General features: G+C 37.4%; 1 protein-coding gene across 2 annotated transcripts; it reads left to right on the forward strand.

Annotated features, from left to right (window-relative positions):
- Positions 1-25,546, forward strand: rhpn2 (rhophilin, Rho GTPase binding protein 2). 2 transcript variants are annotated; one of them, XM_026267639.1, is made up of 15 exons: positions 1-269; positions 4,417-4,532; positions 8,701-8,829; positions 15,321-15,396; positions 15,839-15,916; positions 16,065-16,189; positions 16,567-16,733; positions 17,409-17,596; positions 18,248-18,404; positions 18,913-19,032; positions 19,142-19,336; positions 19,903-19,949; positions 22,247-22,393; positions 23,539-23,697; positions 23,820-25,546. In XM_026267639.1, the coding sequence occupies exons 1-15, from the start codon at positions 201-203 to the stop codon at positions 24,060-24,062; spliced, it is 2,016 nt and encodes a 671-aa protein (XP_026123424.1). In that variant the 5' UTR covers positions 1-200; the 3' UTR covers positions 24,063-25,546. The 2 variants fall into 2 exon arrangements, with proteins under 2 accessions (XP_026123424.1, XP_026123422.1); XM_026267637.1 differs by having other exon boundaries at positions 3-269; positions 19,903-19,979.
- The last annotated feature ends 286 nt before the right edge of the window (positions 25,547-25,832 follow it).

Consider the following 25,832-nt stretch of genomic DNA (forward strand, 5'->3'; position numbering starts at 1 on the left):
CACTCTTAGCAGAGCAGAGTGGGGAAGCGTAGCCCAAATAGCGAATGCAGAAAGTGATTAGGAGAGCGTGCACAACAGTGGATCATCAACAGACATCGGAGACTTGAGTTCCTTAGAGACACACACCTGTTGAGCTACAGCAACGACTTACGACTTCTGCTTTCTGAATTTCTTCGAGGCAATCGGTTGAGGGTTCAGAAATGACGGACACTCTTATGCCCAATGGTTGCAAGACCAACGGACCGGTGGAGAGTGGCTACTTCAAAAAGGTCAGCGACTCGGAATTTCATTTCCGTTTTTCTCGATGTTTCGCGAGGTGATGATAAGTTCTTCAGGACTTCTTATTGGTCACCATCTTGATGGATACATCACTTCTGCTTTACTAGTGTTGTATTGAAAAGATACGTGACTGATTTTCATGTTCTTTCACGAATTTTAAAGTGTTGATAACAAGTGAAGGACGAAGCAGCCAGCCTCCCTTCTTCTTCTTCAGTAGGATATGTTGGAAATGAGCACACATCTGCGGGGGTTTTTGTATGTTATTCACCCTTGTTAAACCATCTTCGTTGGCTTCTAAATATTTTAAATCAACGTTCCTTAGCTACAAAAATATCATGATAGCCTTAATTTCCGACACCGATGACTCCAGGTATTGTTAATACCCTCACAACTATAATAATTTGTAATTAAAATAATTGCAAATATTATTTTAATAATAGATTATTCTGTCGATCATTTATTGGATTAAGTGGATGATACATCCAACGGGTATTCATGATTAAAACAATAATAATTTAAAATTAAAATATAATCGTAATCATTTACAAATTTGTTATTCCACATCCTGCCCAGTCATGGTTGTCCTCCAAATAATGCAGTGCAATTTGAAGTCAATGTAAACAAATTAGTTACACGCACAGTTACACGTAGACTATGTGCGTTATGTGCAAAAAGGGGTTACACTTACCGTTTGACAGTAGTTAAAATAACAAAAAAGTTAAAATCCCTAAATTAAAAATGACGATAAACAAAAGCACAGACTGTTGGACTGGTACGGGGTAGGAGGAACACATTACAGTGCACTTATACAGTCATACTCATTACAATTTTACAAAAACTGTTGCTGAACTATTGTGTTGCGGTGGCTGTGGTTAATACTGTGAATTTTTTGTAAAGAATTGTGTTCCTTACTCAAAAAGTTTTTTTTTTTTTTTTGGCATTTGCTTTTTTACATTTTGACAGCTGATTCAGATTCTGCAGTGGTCATGGTGAAGTTGGTTTAGTGTGTTTGTAAATAAAGGTTTTTGCACGGTCTTCCCTGAAGTGTGTGATTGAAATTGACTGAAGTGTGTGCATGTATGCGTTTACTTTGGAAGAGTAACTAGCAGCAGGTTTCTGGCATTTATCCTGGATCTTTTATCCTCAGGATTTTTTTGTCAGTGTGAATGGCAGCTGAAGAGGCCTGTTGTCTTTGTTGAGCTCACCTTTCTTTGTGTCAAGACTCAAGAGTATCTATTGGGCTTTCTTGTTTGATGTCAAACTGAAACAGTACAGTAATCAGTTTCTACAGGTTCTCTTGAAATGTTTTTCTGAAGTCCTCTTCACATGAAACATCAAGTGAAACAGAAAAATGAACCACGGACTGGGTTTTCTGAGATAACCAACATTTTTTACCCTGCTGCTTGAAGTAGCTGTGTTTGTTCAGCACATTTCCTATGTCTCCTTTTCATTTGTTACATTAATTCTTTGAAAATGAGTGCGGTTGCCATTTGCAGTGAGAAGGTTTCAGGCCGGTGACCAGGTGGGGGCTGCTTCAGAGTGGTGATGTGGTTTTGGTCCAGTTCTGCCTGAGCTGATCCTGCTTGGGCTATGGGGCTTGGAGAAACTGAATTGCAGATTCAGCATGTTTTTTCAGTTTTCCTTCTATTAATGTTGCATCTGCCCAGTGAAAGTGCTTAGCCAAACCACAAACATTAATGAAACACAGATGCTCCAATTTCATGTCCCGGCACAGGCATGAGAAGAAGTTTAGAGCTTTACGATTAGTATAACATGGCTTCTGTGCAGCATTACGCAGTATGAGTAAAGTGATCAAACAGCACCCAAAAATCCATGAATAAGAAGGAAAGCGTGTGTCATAACAAAAATTAATCCTTGATCAGTACTTTCCGTTGCATAATTCTTTAATGGGTATTTAATGAAGCCTGACTTTGTTACCCCAATGCAGAAGCAGAGCAGTTAGTCATTGGCACATTTAAAGGATGTCCTATGGCTTAAAAAAGAAATGAACATTTGTTACTGTGATCGCATATTTGTTCAGATAACTGCCATATACAATAGTTGCATAATGTAGAACACTTATACAACTTGTTGAGGCCCTGTTTTCTGTCTCATTTGTGCCCTGGTTTGATTAGGGCCTTGTTTCTGCTCTGTTTGCATTGTTAGTTGAGGGGCAACAGTGTGATAGTGACTGTGAAGGGGCAGTTGCACTGGCAGCTCTTTGGTTCTGCTCGGCTAAACATCGCCTTGTTCTAGAATGTGTAGCTGGGTCCCTTTGACAACCACTATTGCCCATGTTTACACTGCAGCAGACTATGGTTTTCATTTTGTTTCAGATTGCTACAAAAGTGAGAACCAAATAATCTAACTGAGTTGGCATTTTCAGTCAAGCTGTATCGTAAGAACAAAACCACACTGGGCAGCCAGTGGTCTGTCATGTCATACAATCCTAGAGGAACTCTGCACTGCACATGTTCATGTCTCAAGTGTGCTGGGTAGATCGAGAGGGAGATATGAGCTGTGTGTCATCTGAAACTTCTACCAGAGAGCTGTTTTTACCTGCACATACGAATTAAGTATTTTAACACCACAGTCAAATAATTAAAAGATATGATAGATAATCCTTGATTGTAGTTGTTATTAAATATATATGTCAGTCATGAAACTCTAGATGGCACAGGCTGATGGGTTGTTAATGTAACTGATGATATTCAGAGAGTTAAATGACTTTGCACAAGCTGATTGGTTCATGTTATATATGCAGCCAATGTGCTTACTGCCTTGCATTTATATGGCTGGCTAGTATTCACTTGAGATTCATGTAGCGTGCTTTCAGAGTTTCTCTGAAACCCTCCACCTTCCCCAGCTCCACCTGTATAGATCTGCTATGAGTTTATTTTATATACTATTTTTGCAGCAGCAGTATGGCTTAAATACTCACGCCACCATATTGCCATATGCATTGGCAGTAGCAAGTTCCTGCACTTGAAGCAGCAGCATTGATCTACAACTACAGCAATAACCAACAGCAGCAGCAACAGCAGATATATCTCGCCAAGACCAAATACATTAGCATTGTCATATCCATCACCATGCAAAAAAATCTTCAGAGAGTTGTCATGATTGAAATAATGTTTAGTCAAATAAGACTTTCTGGTATTATGAAAGTCACCATCTTGGATATTTACTTCAGTCATAGTCACTGTACTTGTAGATGTTATGTGATGTCACATGTGCATACAGAGTGTATTTGAGCTGCCACTGTGAGCAGTTGTATGAACATCACTCCTGTTACTGCAATCATATTTTGGCTAATTTCACGATTAAAAAAAGGTCCACTGTCCATTTTTAATAGTGTAGTGATGCGTGAAGCACCGTTAAAACACAGTCTGCTTTCAAACCAAGTAGCTTTTTGTTGGCCAATGTGGGAAATTAGTTGAGCAACTCGAACCCACTGCAAACTTTTTCGAGTTTGAGTGAAATTCCAGATTGAACCGATGACTAAAGACCACTGGATTTCAAATGACAATACACTTGTCAGTCCAAAATATTAACTGTGTGAATGTGAGTATCTATCTACTTTTACACATTAAACAGTAAATTATCATAAAAATGCCAGTTTGACATTCCCGCTGTTTGACATCTGCTATTCACACAAGCAACAGTTATTAATCAAACAATCAAAGACATTAAAATAATTATTATGTCATAGCAAGTGGACCTGATTTCAGAAGTAGACAGTATGTTTTCACTGTAGAATCTTATGGAATGTTTGTCAAGATTAGAACAGTAAGAGGTTTGCTATTTTAACCATCTAGAGTGATACTAGCCTTCTGTAAATCATCAGACCTCCTCCCTCAGCTATCAGATTTATAACAGATACTTTCTATAGGTGCGCCGGGGTGGGAAATTGATCTCGTTACGTCATGTACTGGGTGCGCCACACCTTAAAAACATTACAAGGTGTATGTGTTGGCTGGCATGTGCTTGTGTGCTCATCATTTATAGGCACTGTGTAATGCTTTATAAGAATGTACACAACAGGCAGTAAATTCCTTTTAGATTAGCTCCCAGTGAGGAGACACAAAAACAATGTGAACTGTTGTTGATCTCTTTCTCCTTCTCTTTCTCCGACAGGGATGTAATCCATTTGCACAGACAGGCCGCAGTAAGCTGCAGAATAAAAGAGCACTTCTCAACCAGCAAATCATCAAGCAGATGAGGATTAGAGCTGGAGCAGAGAACCTTCTCAAGTAAGTCAAGCACTCTTATGTGTGTAGACACAAACATGAGGGCAAATGCTCATTCATCACCCTTATCTTGCATGTTAGCCTGCAGGCACATGTGTGGATATGCAGTGCATATTTTCCTAAAAAAAAGTAACTGTTTTTTTTTTTTTTTTTTTGAAAGAAGGTGCCATAGTCTTTCATTCTGTTTTTTTCTTTGGTTATACTGTATAACAGCATCTGTCTTAAACTGTCTGGCACTGGACCATAGAGCACCGACTGTGTCGGGTGAATCACTGCCCTGTTTTAGAGGAATCCTCTGCTCTTTGTGCAGTTAGGTTTGAGTCAGACGTCCTGCTGCCAACCTGTCATCAAAATTATTTCTCTGTGTGTATGTGTGCAGAAGCAAATGTTTGGAGCTCATATGCACTCTGATCTGGCTTTCAGATGTGCATTTTTACCTTTAGATTTGGAGTTGTTTATAGACACAGTAACACTGTGGCTTTGTTAAAAGCTGTTGACTAAAAAGACTGGGAATGCATGAGATTTTAACTTTTCAGACCGCATACCTGTGAAGCTCATAGAGTCCTTGCTAGGACATTGAAACTTTTAACCATAATATCTTTAACTCGTATAAACTTAATTTCCTTAAAAACATTAAGCATGCAAGCAAGTTTTTTGTTGTTGTTTTGAACATTCTAGCAGCCAGCTGTCAACTGAGAAGTGCTGGCACTGATTTGAATGGTAACCGCCGGTCAGTCATGCATACTTCTATAGCTGATCCAGAGAAGAGAGGGAAAAAACATGTAAAGGATTATGCAAATATTTTTTTTTTAGTGTCCCCTTTCTGGTGTCCTGTAGCACGTCAAGGGAGAGAAGAGTATCATACAAAGTAGACAGCAAAACATTTATTTATAGAATGTTAAATGCTTTTCTAAAATTCATTTTGAATTTGAATTGCTGTTAATAATGATATATAACAGTCCATAAACATGATGCATATTTTCTATTGTATCAGTTTGTAACTAGCAATGTGCTTTGAGTAGTGATTCAAATAACTGGCCAAAAATGGTCATTTATAAATTAGTCCTTATTATTGAAGAATACAATATACTTTTTTTCCGAAGGGAGTACACTCACTTCCTTTAGTTGGCATTTGGTTGACTTGATGACAAAATTGACAAATTATGACCATCAATGTAATTATGCATGTGTCAGTGTTGATCAGTGTGATATGTTTTGCACACACTACTATGAAGTGCAGTAAATTAAGATTTATATACACTACTATTTTTTTTAATTATTAAAATTGTCTTATGCTAACAAAGACTGCATTTATTTGATCATTAATGTAATAAAACGTGCTATTGTAAAATACTGTTAAAATCAATTGAATGTAATTTACTTATGCGATGGCAAAGCTGATTTAGCAGCAGCCATTACTCCATTCTCAAATTCTAACAAGCTGATTTGGAGAACAAGACAAATTTCTTATTATCAGTGTTGAAAACAGTTGTTCTGCTTAACATTTAGTAAAACCGTGATGCATAGGATTCTTTGAAAATAACATAATTTGTTTAAAAATGAATAAAAATAAATACATGGTAGTAAAAGTCTTTGCATTAACAATTTAGTGTGCCCTTGCTTACTAAAATTAAGTTCTTTAAATCTTATTGACCTGTGACAGTATTGTGTCAGAAATTTCTCTTTCAGATGCTGACATTTCAGTTTATCCCTTGTTAAAAGTTAACGCAAATTATGTGAAGAAAACGTAATGTACTGTTATAAAGGACAAGGAAGCTCTGATTGTTCTTTGTAGGACATCATTTGCCTGATGTGTAATTGACCAGTGCTAACAGACTTGTCTGATGGATTTGTATCAGCTCTGTTCAAGGAAGCATTTATATAATCGAAACGTAAGCTGACAAGAAACATAACCTAGCCGACATCTAATCAGCAAACACCCACATTCATACCAGTGCAGAAACTCAGAAAGCACAGGTATTTGTGAAGTTTACAGAACTGCTGTTGCATCTTGTTGTGAAAACTCCAGCTTATATGTTACCTCTCTCAAAAGCTGCCAGTGTTTTTCTCTTTACGACGAGCACACGCTGTAACATTGGAAAACCCGGTCTCCATGGGGACGTGAAGTGTGTCTGTTGTCTCCATGGTTTTGAAGGACACACCTGCTGGGTTGGTCCTCGGAGCGAAGCATTTGATTGGCATTGACGTCAAAGTGCCTTTAAAATCTTATGAGAACAATAAAGTTTGGACAAGCTCTTTTCAATAAGAAACCATATGCGAGTCTGCTTTCTTTTCCCCTCTATGGGTATATGTTTGGGCCATAGCCTGTGTTTGTCGAGTCATTGTCATCTGGCATTGGCTGCAGTTTGGATGGATATTGTGGGTTGGCTGAAACTTGGTGGAAAACAAGGCAGGGTCCAAGCAGATACAAGGGTTTGGTGATTTTAATTACAAAGGAATGTTTCTATATGGGATGATATTCCCACTAGTCAGCAGATGACTGTTGTGACAGGTCCACCGTGAGGTCATTGCAGTGCTGAGATGTGTTTGCAAATGGCCTGAGGCCTTCTGTCAGCCTGTTTAACACGTCCCCACAGACACGTACGCTGACTCTCTTAAATGTCAGCAGAAGCAGTTAAAATAAGACTGTTTGAGAGGCAGGGCTCTCTCACGTACACGCAAACGCTGCCTGAGGATCTCTCTGCCGATAGTTCAGTCAAACGCTCTGAATGCCTCTGTGTTTAATGTGTGATTCAGAGCTAAAGAAGGCCTGGTATGTATTGTAATGATATACATGAGTCAGTTTCAGAGCCCTTCATTAGAGCTGGAAGCTGGAGTGTTTTTGGTTACCTGAGCTCAGATCTAAGCGGCTGTAGTCCACATTCTTGTGTGTTTGTTTGAGTGCGCTCACAGGCCCGACCGGTTTCATTGAGTGCTACTTTTGTGGTGTTCCGCCCTGTCAACGTGACTCTGGGTTGGTGTACAGAATTCTGCTGTATATACACCTCACGAGGTCTTGAAAACATTTCTGACCCCTTCTGCTGTTGAAGTTGCAGCACTGTATAAAAGTAGAAAATGTAATCTTCCACTCTCCGTTGACATTTCTGCGTGCTTCCATCGGCGAAGGACGTGTTGGGTATTCAAAGTACGAACATGACTCATTAAAGTAATGTTTACTTTAAAATGACAGAACATCCTGATCTGCATTATGTCATATAAGGCCTTGCTAAAGTAATTAATCATGTCATTACATGTAACCGATGGAATCAGAAATATTCCTCTGTGTCTTAACATTATCTTACAATTTAGTTTTTATTCTAAGAGTTTTTTTTTACTTTGCTATGTTTTTCATGATCAATAACAGTATCATGAAGTTTCTTTGTTACTCAATGTTAGCTTCACCTTTTTGTTCACTCTCCATCAATTCTATATTTTATTATTATTATTATTATTATGAAGTAGGTCATCCTCAAGCTTGTTACTTTAGCTATGATGTTGTATCTGGTTTTGTATAAAGTCCTTTTTGGAAGGCTTTTTCATTGTTGAGCACTTTGAGCTAAACTTTAGTTTGAAGCTATTATAGCACTATACAAATGAATACATATATTTATGAGAACTATAGTATTGCTTTTATATAAAGGATTCTTGCTAGTCTTTCTCCCCTCAGTTGAGTATGCTTGAGAACCACAAGGTATGTGATTAAAATAGAAGAGCGTGATTGACAGTTTGTGATGTTGGCTGTTTAAATAAAAGGTCAAAAGTCTCCAGTTCAACCTGACTTGCTCACCTTCACCTTGCTTCCTCCCTTTAAGTTTAGAATAGAAGCCACCGATAAAACAGGTTCGCTAATATGCAGATATTCCTCCTTTTGTATTTTATTGATTGGCTTTAGTTAAGCATATTTCTATTTTATGTTTAGTCTGTATTGTATATGTGAAGTTGAATTCTAAAGCTTTTCTTTGACAAACGTGACTGTACTGCCAACTCACCGCTTATTTCTATCATGTGCTTGGGAGCACAAAAAAAGAAAAGTCTCCAGCTTTATCAGCCTCTTCCTTCTGTACTGTTTCTTCTGTACATTTCAAACTGATTCAAATGATGCCACTTGTCCTGTGTTGTGAACTTGGTCCCATGTGACCTTGGCTCATCCTCTCTCTTTCTGTCTTTCAAGGGCGACGTCCAATAATAAGGTTCGGGAGCAGGTGATGCTGGAGTTGAGTTATGTCAACTCGGATCTGCAGCTTCTTACGGAGCAGCTGGAAGGACTCAACAGCTCGGTGGAAGTTTATCAGGACGTACAGTAAGTACACACACAGCACAGCAACTAAGGAGGAAGAAAGATACAGTGAGAACATAACTCAAGTCAGATTTAGAGCCATTCTAGGGACAGAATGCACTGTTATTACTCCTACTCCATTTCATCCTCCCTTACGTGTTAGAGGAATGGAAGGGGTGAGCACAGAATGATATAAGAGCAGACACCTCTGTTCACTGGCCCGCACATTTTTACTACTAATCTCTTTTTATATTATGTGGAATATATTTTAATGACTAAGAGAACTTTAATGATTATTGGTAGTAAAAATTGTCAAAATATTTTATTAAAACCACAGAAGGGCCTGTGGATGTGTAGAATTTTGTGAATGATAGGTGTTTTAATTTTTTTTATTTTTTTTTTGAATTTCTGTGGCTACAAATTCCATGTAGGCCTGCAAATAAATTCCCCGTGATATGACACATACCTTGGTTATTAAAGCTATGTAAGACTTCTGTCATTAGATCTTTGAGTTTCATAAATCTCTCTCTTTTGGAGACTTTGAGTAAACAGAAGGACAACAATGGAAATATTCTGAGATTAGAAGCTGCACAAATCATTCTGTAAGCTGTCATTGTTTGTAAACTAATGACGTCCACAGTTTTACCACTTAAGCTGAAATGAATACTTTTTAATGATTTTAATGTTTTTTGTAAGATTGAATGTGTCACAATGAAATTAAAATTCTAATATTTTATGGAATACTGCTGTTATTATAAATTATTTATCAATGCATATCATATTTTCTTTTTAAATCAGTGTACCTTCATGGTCTTTTACATTTAAAAATATGAATTTCATATTAACATTAATCAATTTCTGATGGACAAAGTCAGTTCTCGTAACAATAGGGAATTTTGAAATATTTACATTTCATGCTGAAGATTTTGAATTCCTTAAAGCCAGATGGCTTGTTTTCAAAACATAAAAAAATCTAATTGGTTCTAATCTCATGCCACAAATCAAATGGTCTTCTTGATGTAAGTTCCTTTGCTTTGGTCAGCTTGATGGCTCACTTAAACATTATCACACTGAGCACAATATCACACTGAGCACAGACTGCTGATTTCTATAGGATTTTTAAGTCTCCTCTACTCTTGCTCCGAATGCTTTCCTTTACTTAAAAATAAAAAAGCTAACCAGCCCACAACCTCATATTTTTGTAAACCTTTCTGTTACCTCTTCCATGGTATCACACAAATACAGATAGAAATAGTGAGAAATACATGTCCTCTATATTCAGTGATGTTCAAGTGATTCATTCTTTAGAGATACAAACCCTACAGCCTAAATGAAAGGATTCAATAATGGTGCTGCAGTCATGCTTTTGTGACCGTCACGCCGTGGATATGTTGTTTAGTTCGCAGACCTTGAGTGTGTTTCCTTGGTTACTGTTGGATTCTTGTCCTCTTTAAATCCTCTCTAAGCCCTCTTTTGCCTCTCAGACCACTGTGAGTGAGAGTGTGTATGCACGTATGCACCCTTGAGTGTCTTTGGCATGCTTCACCGTCTGCACGAGAACAGCCGTCTTTCTCTGCTCTGCAGCCCAAACTCTGCTTAACTAAGCTGTGCTGGCCTAGTTTTTATCAGCATTAGCTTCATAACATGTTGGGTTTGTTCCTCTAGGCAAAGCACTAATGAAAGAGTGTTTATCCCCTGTGTCTGGAGGGTTCATAGTAAACCAGAAAAACCTCCTGCAGACTTGTGTACCTGAATCTGAACCCCTGACTTACAGCTCACTGCAAAGCTGTAAACACGAGACACTCACTCTTTAGTTTTTTTTTCTTTTTGGAAGTAAAATAACGGTATGGGTTTAAGGTTTAGTTCACCCAAAATAAAATAAAAAATGCCATCATTTACTCCTCATGTCATTATAAACTTCTTTCATATAGAATTTTGAAGAAAGTTTGAACTGTTTTTGTAATTATACTATAAAAAAGATGTTTAAATCGAAGATAAATTAAAAAAAATATATTATAAGAGTATGTTTTACAAGAAAATACTATTTCAGTATTTCTGCTTGAAAATTTCACATTCAGTGTGTTACTTGCCCCTTCTTTTAAACTATTTTAACTCTGAAATTGCTAGTAAATGTCACATTACAAAGTAAAATAACGAAAATCAATAGGGTACAAAAAATGTTTTTTAAATTTTTGGCTGAACGTCCCATTAGGCAGAAATTATTTATTTATTTTCATCGAAGAATGTCGCTCTCTTAGGCTATGCAGTATGTTCTGTAATATGATTTTGGCTTGACTCTGAATTAAACTCAAATAAATAAATAAATAAATAAATAAATATATATATATATATATATATATATATATATATATATATATATATATATATATATATATATATATATATTCCCTTAGTTTCAGAAAGCCAACAATTGATTAGATGAGTAGTTCAAATTGTTTTTTTATTATTATGAAATAGTATAATGCTACTAATAAAGCAGTAGGTGTGTCAGTTTTGGACTGCGCTGTTTTAGTGGTTGTGCTCTTGTGCATAGCAGCATAATTACTCTTTTCCTCTGCACTGCAAATGTGTTTCTTCAACTTTCTACAAACATGCTTTATTTGTCCTTTTAAACAAACAAAGCCTGTCACCTCCTATGTGTGACTGAGTGTGAGAAAAGGAATATTCCCATTGGTGTGGTGTTATCACCTGTGTTTCATGAAAAGAAATCCAAACAGTACAAGGTCTTCCTGTAGCTGCATACAATGTGGCATTCTCAATCGCACCTGGCTGCCAGCTTACTGTGTGTGTGTGTGTGTGTGTGTGTGTGTCAGTAAAAGGGACAGAACTGCATTCTTTCATATTTTTTTTCAAGTCCCTGCAACCGCTCTTTCCTTCTGTCTGTTTTTGAAACAAACCTTTTTCTCATGGTCTGAAGAGCGCAAGGGAACAAAACCTGTATTCTGTTCTCTGTTTCTTATGGCAGTGAATGTTCTCTGCAGCCTGATTGGTTAACATTCTTGAAGTTCTCTGATTCCATACAGTAGTGCATGGAAATGTTATTGTTGCTTTCACACTGGAAACAAGTTGAAGAGAATGAGATCTCATATCTAGATCTGCAAGTAATCCAGAATCAGAATCTGAACATCCAGCATTCACATAACCTTTCCTTTGTGTCTTGGTTAAGTACTTTCTTACACTTTACAGAAAGGCTAGATTTGTTAACATCAATTTGTTTTAATGAACTGAGATAGGACAATGTTTATGCACAATGCATTAAGTAATGTCAGTAGATATACAACTCTTTATACAACAGTTTTTTCATACACTGCTGTTCTAAGTTTTGAGATTTGAGAGTTGTTAAAGAATCTCATGCTCACCAATGCTGCATTTATTTTTGAATAAAAAAATACAGTAAAAACCGTAATGTAGTGAAAATATCATTATCATTTAAAACAACTTTTCTATTTTCATGTATAATTTGTAGTGCTGTCAAAATTAGCGCGTTAACGCATTCGATTAATTTGAAATATTTAACGCGTTAAAAAAAAATAACGCAAATAACGCGGTTGCAGTTTTTTTTATTTCCAGTTGTGGCCTATGTGTGTTCAACGTGCAAAGAAATATGGATAAGACCAAGGAAGGACTTTTAGACGGAAAGTTTCAGTATAAAACTCTGCCGGATTACTCTTCAGTCTGCCACAAGAAACATTACTCTTCATTTAGTCTGCCACAAGAAACAGCAACATTAAAATCATGAACTCAAATGTCATTGTTTAAAAAAAACGTTAATAAGCTTAAACGAAAATAACAAAATAATTGTGTAGTGGATTATTTTTTGTACACAGTGCCGCGAACTGTCAATCACTCCTGTACGCGTGCATCACTGTCCTCCTCAGCTGCAGCAACTTGCGCTCTCTCTCTTCATCAAGCTTTAAAACAAAAAGGGGACAAAAAGATCATATTGTCTTTGTGCATAGGCTATAGATTAATTAGATAAATGAATATCTAAATTTGTGCCTTGCCGTCTACGGTATTTTTTTAGAACTTAGAAAAAAGATGCTGCAGCCAATGAGCAGCCAGCGGGGGCTGCAGGACGACTCAACCTCCGCAGACAGTTTTTAATGTTTATCAGACAATAAATACTCAAGATTTTGCTTTAGTATAACTCACAACGAGTTTCACACACCTTCTCCGGCCACGTTGAGTTGTTGACACTTAACAGTGGGAAAAGCGACACATGCGCTACTCACTTGTATAACTTAAGGGTGAATGGGTAATGTAGTTTCTGCTCTGGGTGGGATGAATTAGGAAGCTTGCATTGTGAAGGGCGCTGTGAAAATTGGCAGTGCAGGTAAAAGATTAAAACCTCTATTAAAACAGATGTCCAAATGAGCGTACCGGTACGCTACAAGCACGTTCTGGGCGCACGGAGAGGTGGCGGTACGCTCAAGAGCTATATTTGGAAGTGGCGGTACTGAGTACCGGTGCGTACCGGCCCACTTAAAGCACTGGCAATGACTATACTTTGGAATTTTTTTGCAGTCCACTTAGAATTCAACATGGAAATCATTTTTGTTTTTTATTGGCATTGATTGTTTTGAAATTCAAATGGTACTTACATGCCTGTGTTTTTATTTCTGTAATAAATATGGCTTTCAAGCCAACAGTTAATTTGGAGGATATTGATGGTTTATTGCAGGTATGTTGTTTACATGAGAAAATCTGTGTTACAAGTTAAACAAAAATTCCAATAAACAATCATATTTTGAATTTAAATAGTTTCTTTGTCTTGAGTTTACATTAATTATTTACATTTTACATTTACATATCCAAAAAGTTTCAGTCTTTTAAATTAAATTTTAAAAAATTGTGCGATTAATTAGTTAATTTTTTTTAATCGATTGACAGCACTAATAATTTGTAATGTTAATTTTTTTCCTGTGAGCTGATTTTTTTTGCCAGCAGTTCCTCCAATCTTCGGTGTCATGTGATCTTTCAGAAATCATTCTAATATGCTGATTTCAACAGTGCTGAAAACAGTTGTGTTGTTCCAAATATGTATAATGGAAACCGTAACACATTGTTTTATTCACATCCTTTGATGAATAGGAAATTTAATTTAAGCATTTATTTAAAATACAAACATTTTGTATAAATGTATTCTGTCAATTTTCAGTAGAAAATATTTCAATTAAATTTATCCATTTCGCAGAATTCAATTAAAATTCATGCATTTAGTAGACGCTTTTATCCAAAGCAACTTACAGTGCATTCAGGCTATACATTTTTACCTATCATGTGTTCCCGGGGAATCGAACCCCCAACATTGCTCTACCAATTGAGCTTCAGGAACAGTAATATAATACAAATATTTAATTTCTAACTGACCCTTAACTTACATGGTAGTGTATATAAGAGACAAGTTTAACCCAGATTAATAAATGCTGTAAAATGATCACAGTTCATAATACCAAATGTATTAATGCACCAATGTTAAGAAATTGAACCTGTAAACTATTCTGGAATATTTCTGCTCTATTCATTTATTTAGTGTTTATATATATATATATATATATATATATATATATATATATATATATATCATGAGTGATATTCTTTTCCTCTGATCCAGTAATAGTTCTCAGAAATATTTCCCCAAACTAGACTAGGGCTGGACTGTTATCTGTCATCTAGACTCAATCGGGACAGACCAGGACTGCCTCTCATCAGCTCACACTCCTGTGTTCTCTCGTCTGTCTTCACTCAGACCGCTCTGAGCTTATACCCCAACAGTGCAAGCTTTGTAGTCAATGAAGACTCCACAAACATAAATATATTGTGTATTCTGTATAATCACATATTTAAAAGTGTGATGAGCACAAAATGTAAGACTCTTACGCACACTACTCTTTCTTGTGTCAAAGTTGTTTTGTTTTAATACTCAATAGCTTTCTACAATGTAAGCAGGTCAATATGCTTGTGATGGAACTCTGGTATCAGCTGATTCAGTCTTAGAGATGATTGAAACTGGCACAGAATTGTTGTAGTATGAGTAATGTGTGATGGGGTCACATTCACTTGCCCGTTGCAAGCATGTCTCAGTTCTGAGTCACACAGAGAGTGGAAAGTCTGGTTTTGCTGAATCACTGGCCTAAGAAAGAACGGTCACACTTTATTTCAAGGTCCAGTTCTCGCTATTAACAGACTTTTGACTCCATAAACTCCTTATTTGCTGCTTATTAATAGTTAGTAAGGTAGTTGTTAAATTTATGTACAAGGTAGTATTATGGATTTAGAGTATGGTCATGCAGAATGTGTGATTTATTAGTACTGATAAACAGCCAATATGTTAATAACAGACATGCTAATAAGCAACTAGTTAATAGTGAGAATTGCTCCAAATACTAAAGCGTTACCAAAGTAACGCAAGTCTTATTTGTTCTTACTGAAAGTGTTCTCATCTTGGTTTTTCAAAACCTCATTTTTAATCTGTCTTTTTATTGGTTTTACAGAGAGACATCCAGCATCCCACTCATCCCTCTGGGACTGAAGGAGACAAAGGATGTGGATTTCTCCGTTGCTCTCAAGGTCGGTGTCTTTCACAGCGCCCCCTTCAGTGTTTACTTCAGTCATTATTCCTTCAGTCAGGTGGCTTTTGAGAGTCTCTAAGCTTTTCAAAGTGATAATCGAAAGTAGGTCACAGCATAATAAACAAGGAAGCCAAAGAATAAAACTTGAAGTATGGTTTTGGAAATCTGCAGTGATTTTTGATGTATGCCCATTATAAATAATTGGGTGTTGAGATGTTTGTTGAGAGACGAGGCTCAATCAGATGGGCTTTGGTCCTGTAATTTACTTTTACTGTAATGACATAGCCATTGTGAGTCTGTGACAATGTGTCATTGTAATGTCTGTTTTCTCACTACAGACAAGTTTAGCGAGGAGAACAGGCCTGTGAATACATGACTGTCTGGCGTTTTGGTGTTTGATTTGACCGAGAGAGTGAATGGATATGATTTTTTTTTAACAGGACTACATCCTGGAACACTACAGTGAAGACGGCTCAAACTTTCAGGATGAGATTGATGACCTGATGGACCTGAGACAGGTAAAATGTGACCTCTGTAAAAGTGTGCAGTTCATTTAGGGTAATAATCCATCTGCTAAAATATATACGTACAGTAGACAGCTTTAGATGCACAAAGCTAACTAGTGAGATCTTTCTTATTGACGTTTCTGACTTAAATGTGTTTTAGGCCTGTCGGACCCCCAGTCGTAATCCTTCTGGTATAGATCTGCTTGCCAACTACTTCAGTCAACTTTCCTTCTTAGAGAGTCGATTCTTCTCTCCTACGCGCCAGCTTGGCATTTTCTTTACATGGTAGGTTGCATCTCACCCACACGAGCAGTACTGACATTATACACCACTGTATCAGCTGTAAACATCACAACTCGCTGAGAGGTAACACACAACTGGTCTGACTGGACTGTCAGGCTGCCATTGTTGTTTCTATGTTTATCCATCAGCTTTTTCATTCATTAATGCCATAGTGACAAAAGGAGATAAGGGGGTAAATAAAGAACAAATGTCATCATAAAAAAGCAAATTAGAATGGAGAGAAGTAACTGAATTACTAATAAAGCTACAGTACAGCTCACTTCAGCATTTCATATGTATGTGTAATCAAAGTAAATATAAGATAACCTGTGGTTTTGTCAATGTGAGTCTCAACACTTTTTTTTTTTGTGCCCACGCAGGTATGACTCTTTTACCGGCGTGCCTGTGTGCCAGCAGAACATCTCTCTGGAGAAAGCCAGCATGCTCTTCAACATGGCAGCTCTATACTCCCAGATTGGAACCCGCGCCAACAGACAAACACAAGCTGGACTCGAGGACGCCATCGCTGCCTTCCAGAAATCTGCAGGTGAGAGGTTTTAAGTAGAGGCACTTGACCGGTAAAGATGCACGTAACCAGCTTGGAATGTCAGTAATGTGCTACGGATGTAGATAAGTTTGCAAGAAGGTAAGGAAAGTATCCAGAGCTGGCTATGATGCACTCCTGCATCATGAGATCAGACCGTGTGTTCGGGTTCCAGTTGTGTTTCGAGGTGGGGTGAACATGATGCAGTTCTTCCCCCTCGACAGCAGATCTGTCAAAGGTTCATGGGAACTCAGTGGCTTGTGTCAGTTTTAGCCTCCTTAAAATACCAGCAGCATAAAGAGAGATCTGGCTGGCTTTCTTAAGCTATAAAAACAGCTAACCCCGCTGTCTTTCATCACATTGAATGTTTCGTATATCTCCAAATATGATCTCTCTCTCTCCTTTTGTTGTTGTGATTATGACAAAGATTGATTGACACATTGTCCTACAAGTCTTTTTTTATCTCTTAAGATGTGTGCAGAAGGCATTTAAAGGAGGAAATGTCAGTGCTTTATACATATGCCGAATAATGTTGTGAAGCTTAAATTATCTAGAATTTTCCATTTAAATTTCTGTTTAATTTACACTCTGCAGAAATTGAAGGCAAATACAAGGCAACTGATGCACGCTCTAATATTAAATTCTGTCTGATTTTTGTTTGTGTATGTTCTGCTGCAGGTGTGCTGCACTACCTGAAGGAGACATTTACACACACTCCCAGTTATGATATGAGCCCTGCGATGCTGAGCATGTTGATCCGGCTGATGCTAGCACAAGCGCAGGAGTGTTTGTTTGAGCAGATTACTCTCCCAGGAATCCGAAATGAGTTCTTCAGCCTGCTCAGAATAGCCCAAGAGGCTGTCAAGGTATGAAAAAAAATCTGTGTTATTACAGTAATTTGTTATTATTAGTCAAGCAAGAATGTATTAAATTGATCAAAAGGGACCGTAAAAACTATATCAGAATCATTTTTTAGTTTTAAACTTTCTATTCATAAAGGATCCTGGAAAAGATGCATCACAATTTCCACACACAGAACAACTATTTTCAACATGTGGTCTTTATTATAACACTTATGCTAATAAAATGTTTCTTAAGCACCAAATCAGCATATTAGAATGATTTCTGTAAGGATTGTGAGACATTGGAGTAATGAGTGATGAAAATTCAGCTTTGACATCACTCATTATACAGTAAAATATGTGAAAATGCAAAACGGCAACTGTTAATAAAAAAATATATATTTCACTTGGTGAGCATTTAAAAACTTCTTTACAAAACATTCACAAATCTTGCTGACCAAGAACTAATTAGAAACAAATCAGTTTGCTGTGATGTCATTTTTGTATGTTCTTTCTTTTGGAATTGAACCTGGGATGTCTGTATAAGGGGACATTTTTACATATAAATACATGACCTATTGATCCTATCAGTATGTGGGTCTGTTTCAAAGCCTCCAGTTACGCCTCTTTCCAGAGTGCTTGTGACATTTACCCTTCTCTCCTTTCTGTTCTCAGGTGGGGGAGACCTACAGTGAAGTTCACCAGTCCATGATCCAGACCCCCATTAAGAACAACGTGCCCTTTTTCTGGACCACCATGTCTGAGCTGAAGACCAATCACTACAACTCTCTCGCCCATTACTTTGTCTCCACTGCCCTGCTGGACCACCAGTGTAAGTCAAGCACCCAATCACAGCTCTTGGCCATCTCCCATTGGCTGACAGCCCACTGGAACCTTTAAAAGGTTACCTTTGTGTCTGATTCATAGAAATTGTTTCCTTTTCTTTGGGAGAGTAAAGGATTCGGGTATCAGTGCTTTAATGGACTTTTATTCTGAGGTGGTTAAGTATCTCAGGCTGTGTTTGACAGGGTTCGGATAGATTGTGCCAGAACAAATGGGATTATGTAACATTCTTGTTGTTATTCAAGCAGTCACTCCCCCATCCCCTCTTTCTCTCTTCTGTTTTTTTGTCTCCGTGACCGACAGTTTTAGCTATTAAGGAGTTAATTTGAACTCAGCAGCCCTAGTAAATACACAATGGGTTGTGTAAATGCCATAACATTTAACATGGCCTCTGTGCAGTGAGATGAAATTTAAAGGAATGTACTTGTTTCCTGGTTTATTGAGCAAAACAATGCAGTGTTTAAATATATCAGTGATTTATCTGTCTGTATATGTAGTGACGCCCAGTGATGACGAGGACAAGCAAGAGAAGGCTCTGTCACAACTGTATGATACCATGCCAGAGGGACGTTCTCCTCTGGACATCCTGAAGGATAAAGAGGAGAGACGGCGGATAGGTGAGAGGCTCCTACACTACATGCAGACCTGTTAGGCTACAGAGAGTGTAAATGATTGGGATATTCCACTTGAACTCACTAAACTAACACTTTCTATCTGTTTGCTCAGGTAAAGCTCATCTGCAGCGCTCCCTCATGGGACACGAAGAGGCCATCCGCACACATTCTCGCTGTCGACACCTGCAAAAACTGGACATCCTGAATGACATCCTACAAGCTGGCCTCAAACGCTCTCTTACTAAGTTTGAACAAAATGACAAGGAAGAGGAGTTCACAGACTACATGCTTGCACCAGATATCATCTGTAAGTCAGAGATAGACAACTGTTATTAATGGTCACACTAAAATTTACTTTTTTATAATTCAGTATATAAAACTATGCAGTCAATTCCACTTCACTGCAGTGCTGCAGGTTTAAAATTTGTTCTTTTAATTCAGCTAAGAGTCAGGATACAAATTCTAAGAGCAGAGTTCATTAAACTTGAACCTTGGAACACAGTGCAATTTGTATGAGCTTGTGTTTCCTGTCTCTCACATTTGCATGAATATGAATGGAAGTTAATGGAGCGAAAAGTGTATCGTGTCAGAAATGCATGCAAGCATAATGCATTTGTATCGTAAAAACACTAATGCATCCGAATGTGTTTTTTACTGGTATATAAAACAGAAATTATTGGCTCATTATGTAGAAAGTTCAGTTATAGTTTGCTTGTTTGTTTAAATCTAAATGTGCAAAAGTGAGCATCACATTTTAAACTGTGGTTTGGTCAGAACAGAACCTTCATCTTACCGTAAAGAAGCACAGTGGTTATGTAAGTTCAGATGCCAGAGTGAACATGCACTGACCCTGTTTTCATCTTTCTGTGTTAGCTAAAACGGAAAAGAAAGCTGAGATGGAGATTCCAGCTGCCACCAAGGTGAAAGTCAAAGACCTATTCCAGCGGCTGGTATGTGGGCTACTAATTTTACTCAAGACATTTCAGGCTCCGTTCACAGCACAGGAATGCTCTCGCAAATTTGCACACAGAATAGTTTTGCATAACACACAAGTATTTTGTGAGCATGTGTGCTGTTGAACAGAGCCATGTTGATTGATCTGTACACACTGGCCAAACAGACCACAACCCCAACAATCCAAGCTTCCAGTTTCAATTGCAAAACCGAAATACTGCAAGCAGTCGGGGATGCCACGGAGTTATAATTTTTAATTCTTGGGAAATCTGTTTGGTCAGTCTGTAGAGATTTATACTCCTTTTACAATACTAATATGAATAACCCTGGTTTGAACATGAATTTCAAAGTGGTATGGCGTCTTGTTACTACAACTTTCTAAATCTCAAATCAACTATGCCATCACTATTACCTAACTCATACTTAGTTTTAGGGGTTTAAACAAACTTCTAACATTAAGTATTTAATATTGGCACACTATTATCCTCAGACAAATACCTCTCTAAAAGCTTTTTGAGGGGAGATATCTTGAGGGGAGGTTTTATGAAAAATTAAGTTTATAGGATGGTCACATGTATATAAAGAGTGTAAAATTATTTCGGATTATTGTAGAAAATTAAGCTTGACTAATGAAAGTTTTGAATGTTTTTTTTTTTGTTCATGTTCACCAATGAACAGTAGTTTTACCAGTTTTGAATCCTTAATACATTTGGCAAAAGTAAAAGGCTAAATAAACTACATGATGTAAGCATCACCATAGCCAAGCTTCTGAAGGCTTTAAATCATCCTTTAACATCTACAAGATAGAAAGTTTGATTTAGAATAGCTCAAACATAAACACAATGTGGCTGTATAAGCAATCTAGTGAGTGGATGACCTTTCCTGTTTAGCATGATGACATTTAATGTACCCAACATCCTGTAGCTGCTTGTTAGAAACCACATTTTTCAAGAAACGTAAAAGATTTAAAAAGATCACGGGAGGCATATGAAAATCTCTTGAGGTTGTTAACCTTATTTTAGACAATTAACCAAAAAGTTTTTCTTTTTTTAACTGCAGGACAACTAGTGTCATGTCATTGACTCATTTGTCCTTATTTTGGGTTTGATTTCTGTAACACCAAGTTTTCATCTGCAGTAAGTTCTGTTAAACAACAAAAACGACAAGAATCATTTTGACCCTGTGCTAGAGTCTTTGAATTGTAAATCTGGTGTACAGAACTGGGACATTGGAGAACCACATTGACGTGTATATTCCGTTCCCTCCGGCTGTGGGGAGCAGAGTAATTCAGGTGAAGGAGGCAGAGTTTATGATGTGGTTAGTTTTATGGGAGCGTATGTTTGAATTTTACCGCCTTCAGATGTCTGAGTGACCTTCAGAGAGTTCAAAGAACCACTGTTCCTTGAGCCATGGGCACTTTAAATGACCCCTCACTTGAAATGACATTTCCGTAGTAGAGTTCAGATTTACGTAGAAGCATTGCAAGTCCTTTATCATGTTGAGTGACCTTTCTGAGGCAGAGGTCAACCATATGCTGCATACGCCTTAAACTAGTGGTACTGAAGTTTATTGTATTTTAAAGGGATAGTTCACCTAAAATTACTCACCCTTATGTTGTTCCAAAACTGTATGAGTTTTTTTTTATTCTGTTGAACACACACACACACACACACACAGTATACATAGTATGTCTTTACCTAATGGGGTTCAACAACTGTTTGGTTCTTCAGAATTCTTCAAAATACCTTCTTTTGTGTCCAACATGAGAAAGAAACTTTGACAGGTTTGGAAAGACGTGAGGGTAACCAAAAGTAGATGATAATTCAAATTTTTAGGTGAAGTATTTTTTAAACTTTTTAAACTTTAAGGCCCCGTTTGTCTGAGACAATGGTTGAAGGGCCTCCTATCTATTGTGATGTACCTCTAGTTAAATTTAGATCATATTCCTGGCCCCCCAGAAGTCTGGCATGTCCCAGTAGTGGGTCCCGGGACCTAGGGTTGAGAATCACTGCCTTAAACTCTTTAACCATAACATCTCTTTAGATAATTGTGCTTTTCATGATAATATTAAATAAACTTTCTGCACCATATGAGTAATGCCATTCACGTATACTGTATGAAGTCAGCATGCCAGTAAGCCAGATGTTTGGATGTCGAGCAGGAGCCAAGGACGACCAGGGTGGCAAGTTAAAAACACCCTGTGTGTCTTTGAATGTGGTGAGTTGCTATAGTGATTTGATGTTGTTGTATTTGTGTTGTGTAGGGGCCTTTGTCGGTGTTCTCAGCAAAGCAGAGATGGTCAGCCCCACGAACCATCAGACTGAGACTGCAGGACAGAGACCTCGGATTCACTCTGAAGGGAGATGCACCCGTTCAGATACAGTCACTGGATCCCCTTTGTCCCGCAGCGGTAAGTGTTTACACACAGACATAGGCACCAGTAATGTAAGGCCCTATGATTTCAAGGATTTGGAAAAAGTGGACCGAATTGCAGAATCTAGTCATAAAAACTTAATATACCGTATCATGTGTAATTCCAGATCGATAAATGTGATCTGGATTAGTGTCTTTGAATATTAAGCAGCAAAAATGCCTTTTAAAAATGAATCCTGCATGTTCTGCTTGTCTCTGTATGAATAAATGGTGCAGATGCACGAAGAATGTTTACAACGCACGCTATGACACTTGTGGTGTTTTCAGCCTCTGCTGCCTCAGTATATGAACACATGAACAAGACCTCTAGAACTTCTCTGAGAGTCACTTCATGAGCATTTTACCATTTCTTTTGAGTAAAACTATCGTCATACCATATACAAACAGAAACCTAAAGGTCTTCACAGCAACCCGTCAAAATAAAAGTTTGGTTTTACTTGAAGAAATTGTGACATAAATATAACTTAATTTAATGATACTACTACTACTAATAATAATAAAGTTATTATTAAAAAATATATCTTTAATTTAAAACTGAATTTGAGAACAATACAAAAAATGTATAAGGCCTTAAAAAACTACTCTTCCTTATGGTGTGCAAAACCTGTATGTTTTTTTTTATGTCCAAATACCCCCTCATCCCCCTGTTTTATTGTATATAAATAAATAATTAATGCATTGTTATCTTAATGAGAAGAACAAACAGACAAACAGAACCGGATAACTGTAATGACATTTATCAGAAGTGATTAATCTTCCTTGCATACGTGTAAATGTCTCTGAAGCGGCAAGGACAGATGATTTAATCTTTGACAGCAGCAATTGAATGAATACAAAGCACACACATTTATCCACGCCCACTGGACCTGTTTTTGACCATACGAGTCTCAAGCTGTCTCAAGCAGCTGTGTGTCTCCCACAAATAACCCCAACCATTTTTGATGGAGCACATGAGCGAGTCCTCTCAGAGCTGATCTCTATGGTAACAGAAGTGTGGTCGTGCCGATAAACCCATACCATAAATATCTGAAGCACCACTCTTGCAGGGCGTGATTTACTGCTCTGACCTTTTTCTGTCTTTCCCTCTGTTTCCTTTTCTCTCCACTATCTCTTCATCACTAGGCTGAAGGGCTGAAAGAAGGAGATTACCTTGTTGCTGTGGGTGACACGGAGTGTAAATGGCTGGGAGTGAGTGATGTTATGAAGCTTTTAAAGGATGTGGATGAGGAGGGCGTCAACATCAGAGTGGTCAGCATGTTGGATAGCAGCAGCCAACCAATGGTAACTCCCATTTGTTTCGGGGTTTTCTTTGCCTTCCGTTCTCTGATTGGTTGAGGAACTGTATTGAAATATTCCACAGAAGAGAAACTTTAATCACCTCTCACCTCTTTGTATCTCTGCAGCCCACCAAGAGCGCTACATATGGCGGTCTGCCGAAGACCTACTCCATGATCTGCCTGGCACATGATGAGGACGATAAGAAATCTCGCAAGGTAGCAAAAAAACCATCATTCCTCAGCTGGGGTCTCAAGAACAAGCAGAAGAGCGGTAGTACACTGAGTTTGCCCAATGCAGATTACAACGGACTCGGGAACAGACCCTGCCCTACCTATCGCAACTCATATAATGAAAGTGCCCTCTACTAAACACACAAAACTGGAATTATACCTACACTGATGGTGCAGCAACACAATATATCACAAGAAAAGACATATGGATTTTTAGAAAGATTGACATTACAGGTGAAAATGTACATTTTGCACAGATCTAAAGTATAAACACAGGTGTAAGCTAAACCTTTATTCCTAGTTTGGTTGTCTAGAATATCTCACCAATAAATTAAAGGAGAAAATTGTGTTTTAATGAATCGGTAGTTAAAACACAGTGCATGCTGCTTATTGTTATTTGTTTGTTTTATTATTCTTGTACTGAATGGTGAAAAAGTGAGATGAAGGATTTTTTTCTTTTCTTTTTTTTGTGGAAAATTCCACTAATTGGTGGCACACACAGGCGTCCTCCTCAAAGCCTGCAGCTGACACGCAGACCAATACAACAGGGTTCTGTGATGATCTTGCATCATTGCAATGGAGTTCTAACTCTGTCAATCACTGTCGGAGAGGACGGTGAATAGCTTTTGCCCCGGGAATGTCTGTTCAACAAGCAGTAATATAATTTTGTGTAACTTAAGTATTTACATACACTGAAGGGAAATACCACGATAGGACTCTATAGTTATGCGTAGTCTAAAGGTATTGCCAAATTCAAGCAAGAAGGATAAAACATACAACAGTGAATACAAATGCCATCCTTATTAAACTTTTGGTCCATGTGTTTTACCTAGCACTTCTTCAGTGTTGGAATATTCCACTTGTCTACAAAGTAGATTTTTATACACATTTGATAATCAAATAATTTATATGCAAAATAAAGAGGACAAAATATCTATATAAACGTGTATTCATTTTAAGTATTAGAAGTATTTAGGTTTTTTATTGTGAAACTGTCGCCTGATGTATATAATCATGGGTTGTTTTTGGCTACATATCTTTCTTTCTGTTACTTGGTGTATGTTCTTCTCTTTATATAGTATAGCTGAAAAATGTACAGATGGCAAGGTTTTTTTTTCCATATCTTTGTGACAATATTTAACTTTTCATTTACTTGTAGAAAACACTGCCTTTCAGATGCCTTTAATATGCCTTATCACAGTCTACACTGACACAAATGTACCTTGCTTGTAAATACTTTGTTATTGTCAATGAATGTATCTTATCCGTTTATGTTTCTGCAAGTGCCACATTCAGAATTATAATGGCAAACACTGTTCCAAGAGAATGTTGACATTGCAAGGTTACATATTAATGATTCTTTGAAAACGATGTTGAAGTTCACAGTGCTTTTATTTGGGGTGGGAACCGAATCGGCATCTGTTCTCTAAATTCCAACTTTGTTACAAAAGGTAAAGCAGATTTCTGGATTATTTGCTTTTGTGTCGACACACTATGTGGATTACCGTTGTGATATGTGTAGGGAAATGTCTGGACTGTTATGTCTGTCTGAAATGTGTATTGTTGCCTACTTTTGTTGTATATGTAAATCTTGATCTAAATAAAAAGGGGTCAAAACAGTGGCTATTTTTATTGTGTATGGGTGTTGTGTTTATTCACTGTGTAATCTTCTCAACCATGCCAATTCTGGTTAAAAGTACCATTAAACAAGTGGTTATCTCTTAATACAGGTCATGCATGAGTAAGCAAATATCTCTGTTTTGCCCTAATTCTTTCTTCCTTTTCCAAATAAAGTTTTTTTTTTTTTTTACCCAAAAATCTGGGTATTTTAAAACTGCAGCCCTGTGATTCAGATGTGAAAGTTCATGTAAAGTAAGGGCAGAACAGAGATAATAATCTTACTGTTAG

This window comes from Carassius auratus, chromosome 7, assembly GCF_003368295.1.
Source record: "Carassius auratus strain Wakin chromosome 7, ASM336829v1, whole genome shotgun sequence".
Classification (NCBI taxonomy): Eukaryota; Metazoa; Chordata; class Actinopteri; order Cypriniformes; family Cyprinidae; genus Carassius; species Carassius auratus.